Source organism: Camellia sinensis, chromosome 2 (assembly GCF_055761805.1).
Source record: "Camellia sinensis isolate YWXY chromosome 2, ASM5576180v1, whole genome shotgun sequence".
Taxonomy (NCBI): domain Eukaryota; kingdom Viridiplantae; phylum Streptophyta; class Magnoliopsida; order Ericales; family Theaceae; genus Camellia; species Camellia sinensis.
In genome coordinates, this window is record NC_138962.1 from 37,439,564 (window position 1) to 37,442,845 (window position 3,282).

Consider the following 3,282-nt stretch of genomic DNA (forward strand, 5'->3'; position numbering starts at 1 on the left):
CAATCGAACAGTCATTATTATTACCGCTTGTGCTCTCCAAAAACCACCTCTTCGGTGAGCAAACTTTCATTTTCAATTGCTGAAAAATTAGAAATTTTCCAAGTGAGAAGAAATTCCTTATCCATTGCTGAAAATTTACTAATTTGCCAAGTGTAACCCTTGTTCAAAGGATCCTTCATCATTGACATAGATTCGCCTTTGCCATAATATTTTATAACAAAAACCTCTGCTCCAAACACACAGCAGTCATCAAGCAGATATCCTTTGGAAGCATCAGTGAAACTATCTAAAGGAACCAATTCATCAAAACCCCATTCAGTCTTCATCCGATGAAACCGCCTAATTCCCCCTTCGACATCTACATTTATATAACAAGTGTAGATAGACACATATAGCATAACTGAAAAAATTAAGGACAATGTTGCAACTGGACTGGACTACAAAGGCAGCTATACCTTGGATGGTTAAGTATTTATCTTGAATATGGTTGTACACAAACAATTTGAAGTTGGCATTAACCTCCCAACCAAGAGGAAGGGTTTTTCTCTCTGCTATTGCCAAGTAAAGAGAAATGTGACCATTCACACCCCTTTTCATGTTTCCTTTTGGGTAAAGAGACAATTTCCTGGAACATAAAAAAAGGAAGAGAGTGCATGAATAGCAGACTCCTTAGTAGAGAATATATGGACATTATTTCAAAAAATAAATAAATAAAATAATTTATAGTGTTGGCGTGATCACATTCAAGTATCATTTGACGTGACTTTGGAAAATGTTACAACGCACGCATCATAAGAAAAGGTTGCAATTTTTATGATAAAAGTCATGAATGGCAATGTTATGATGTGCACTTCTAAAATATGAATGACAAACTAATGCTTTTTATGGTAAAATTACACTTTTGTAATAAATATTGTATATTTTTTTTTGTATATGGTGCGTACCATATGCACTTTTTTTGCCTTTCCCATTTAATTAATGCTATATGAAATGCCATGTCACAAAATATGGATAAATGACAGTCTCTAAAGTATGCGTTGTTTTTCATTTTAGTCCCTTAATTTTTAATTTTGTCATTTTGATATTCAAAGTTTTCAATTTTAGTTAATTTGGTCCTAGGTCTAATGTTTGTTTACATTAACAACAAGAATATGAATAAAAGACAGTTTTGGTCCCTAAAGTATGTGTTTTTTGTCATTTTAGTCAGTCAAGTTTTAAGTTTTATCATTTTGGTCTTAGCTCAAATTGACAATTTTGAGGATCAAAATAACAAAATTTAAAACTAGAGGGACTAAAATGACAAAAAACACATACTTTAGGGATTTAAATTGTCTTTTACTCAAGAATAAAATACTTTCCCATTTTCCATATAAACTAACGTTAGAGATAGGATTAAATTGACTAAAATTGACAATTTTGAGGATCAAAATGACAAAATTAATACTTTTGAAACTAAATGACAAACAACATATACTTTAAGGACTAAAATTGTTATTTATCCCACAAAATATTTAAATTAATCACTATAATATTGAATTTGAACCTACCATTTAAAGCCGTCAGCTTCGAATACACATAATTTTCAATCCTAGTTGACGTGTATAAGCCCATAAAGGCCACGAATCACTATGAACAATCCAAGCCCATCACTTGGAGCCCAATGCATAACCCAGCTGGTGAGGTCCAGGACAGCTGGAGTCCAACATGGCATAAAGAGCCAATGACATTCAGACACACGGCAGGTGAAGGACGGGCAACATCAGCAAACAAAAATCTGCAAAGTTATTGCCACTGTACATCACCATTAATGCAGCCCATCACAGCATTTATTATGACAACACCTCTCCGTCGGAACAGGACCCCCTTACCCTGAACAAGGTAAGCTACAGCATAGACTTTTGGCGAGGAGGGCAGGTCGGAAGGGACAGCGAAATGATTACCAAAGGATATAAGCAAACGTTGAAGATAAGAAGAAGGTTAAGCTTTTCTATCTCTAATCTCTCCTCTATACTCTACTTCTCTTCCTAACTTGCTCGTCGGAGGGTTCACTGGGGGACTACCCCGTTCACCATTGAACTTGTTTGCAGGTTACCCGGTGAGCTTGATCATTTGGACCTAGGCTTGAGGAGCTTGGACCAGTCCGATCTATTCACTGGGACAAACTGTATTATCAGTTGGCGCCGTCTGTGGGAAGTGGTTCTTATCCGGACGCCAGTTGTGCTCATTGTCGTCGGAGACCCTGTTCTAACAACCTTTTCCTCCTACCCATCCAAATGTATGGTCACGACTAGATCCATGGCTTCTCACCATAATGCTGCCGACCATCAAACCGACCCTTCCAATCCAAACAACCCACCACAGTATATCATTGAGCTTACCAACAGCATTAACCGCATGGCCGAACAAAACTAGGCCCTGATAAATGCTTTACTCCAAAGAAACCTTCTGATGCCTCCTCCACCACCTCCAGACATCCCACCCAACCAAGAAAGGGCCCCGAGCCATACTGTTCCGCAACCCTATCCACCCAACTTGGAGGGTTTGCAACCTCCTCCCTCGCATATAAATCTACCACCTCCACCCCAACACCCACACCCTTCGGTCGTGGCACTAGGCCCTAAAGGGGAAGCCAGCAGCGTCCAGCCCTCATTGACTGACCATGGTGACCACATTCCTCTCTGGGACGCTGAACTTCGAGCAATGAAGCTCCAGCTCCAAGGGTTCATGCAGAACATTCAGCATAAACCCTCTACCACGGCAAGCTCACTATTTGTTGCCTCCATCCGAGACAAACCTCTGTCCGCCAAGTTCAAGATGCCCATCATTGACTCTTTTGACGGTATGACGGACCCAGTCGACCACCTGGAGACTTACCGTACCCTCATGATCCTCCATGCCTTCCCTGACGAGATCATGTGTCGGGCTTTCCCTGTGACACTGAAGGGGTTAGCTCGACTGTGGTTCAGCCAGTTACCAACAGACTCTGTCTCCACTTTCCAGCATCTCAGCGACTCATTCCTTAGCCATTTCATTGGAGCCCAACGCCAATGCTGCCCTGTAACCCAACTCCTCAACATCCGTCAGACCGAGGGGGAGTCGCTGCGCAGTTTCGTTACCCGCTTCAACACCGAAGCCCTACAGGTAGCGGAAAACGATGACAAGGTCATCCTCACAGTTTTCATGGCCGCGCTACGATTGTCCGATTTCCTCTTCTCCCTCTCCAAAAACCCCTCGACCTCCATGGCCGCCCTACTCTCCAAAGCCCAGAAATACATGAATGCC

General features: G+C 41.3%; 1 protein-coding gene across 1 annotated transcript; it reads right to left on the reverse strand.

Annotated features, from left to right (window-relative positions):
* LOC114304815 (MATH domain and coiled-coil domain-containing protein At3g58250) lies at window positions 1-1,582 on the reverse strand. Its single transcript, XM_082913511.1, has 3 exons — window positions 1,548-1,582; window positions 456-625; window positions 1-358 (listed from the first exon to the last, which is right to left on the reverse strand). The coding sequence occupies exons 2-3, from the start codon at window positions 595-597 to the stop codon at window positions 21-23; spliced, it is 480 nt and encodes a 159-aa protein (XP_082769637.1). The 5' UTR covers window positions 598-625; window positions 1,548-1,582; the 3' UTR covers window positions 1-20.
* Window positions 1,583-3,282: the final 1,700 nt, after the last annotated feature.

Bases quoted from the DNA above. Each gene is read 5' to 3' on its own strand.
- LOC114304815 (XM_082913511.1), bottom strand. From the start codon at position 597: ATGAAAAGGGGTGTGAATGGTCACATTTCTCTTTACTTGGCAATAGCA. The intron at 359-455 runs GTATAGCTGCCT...ATATAAATGTAG, and splicing joins TAAATACTTAACCATCCAAG to ATGTCGAAGGGGGAATTAGG.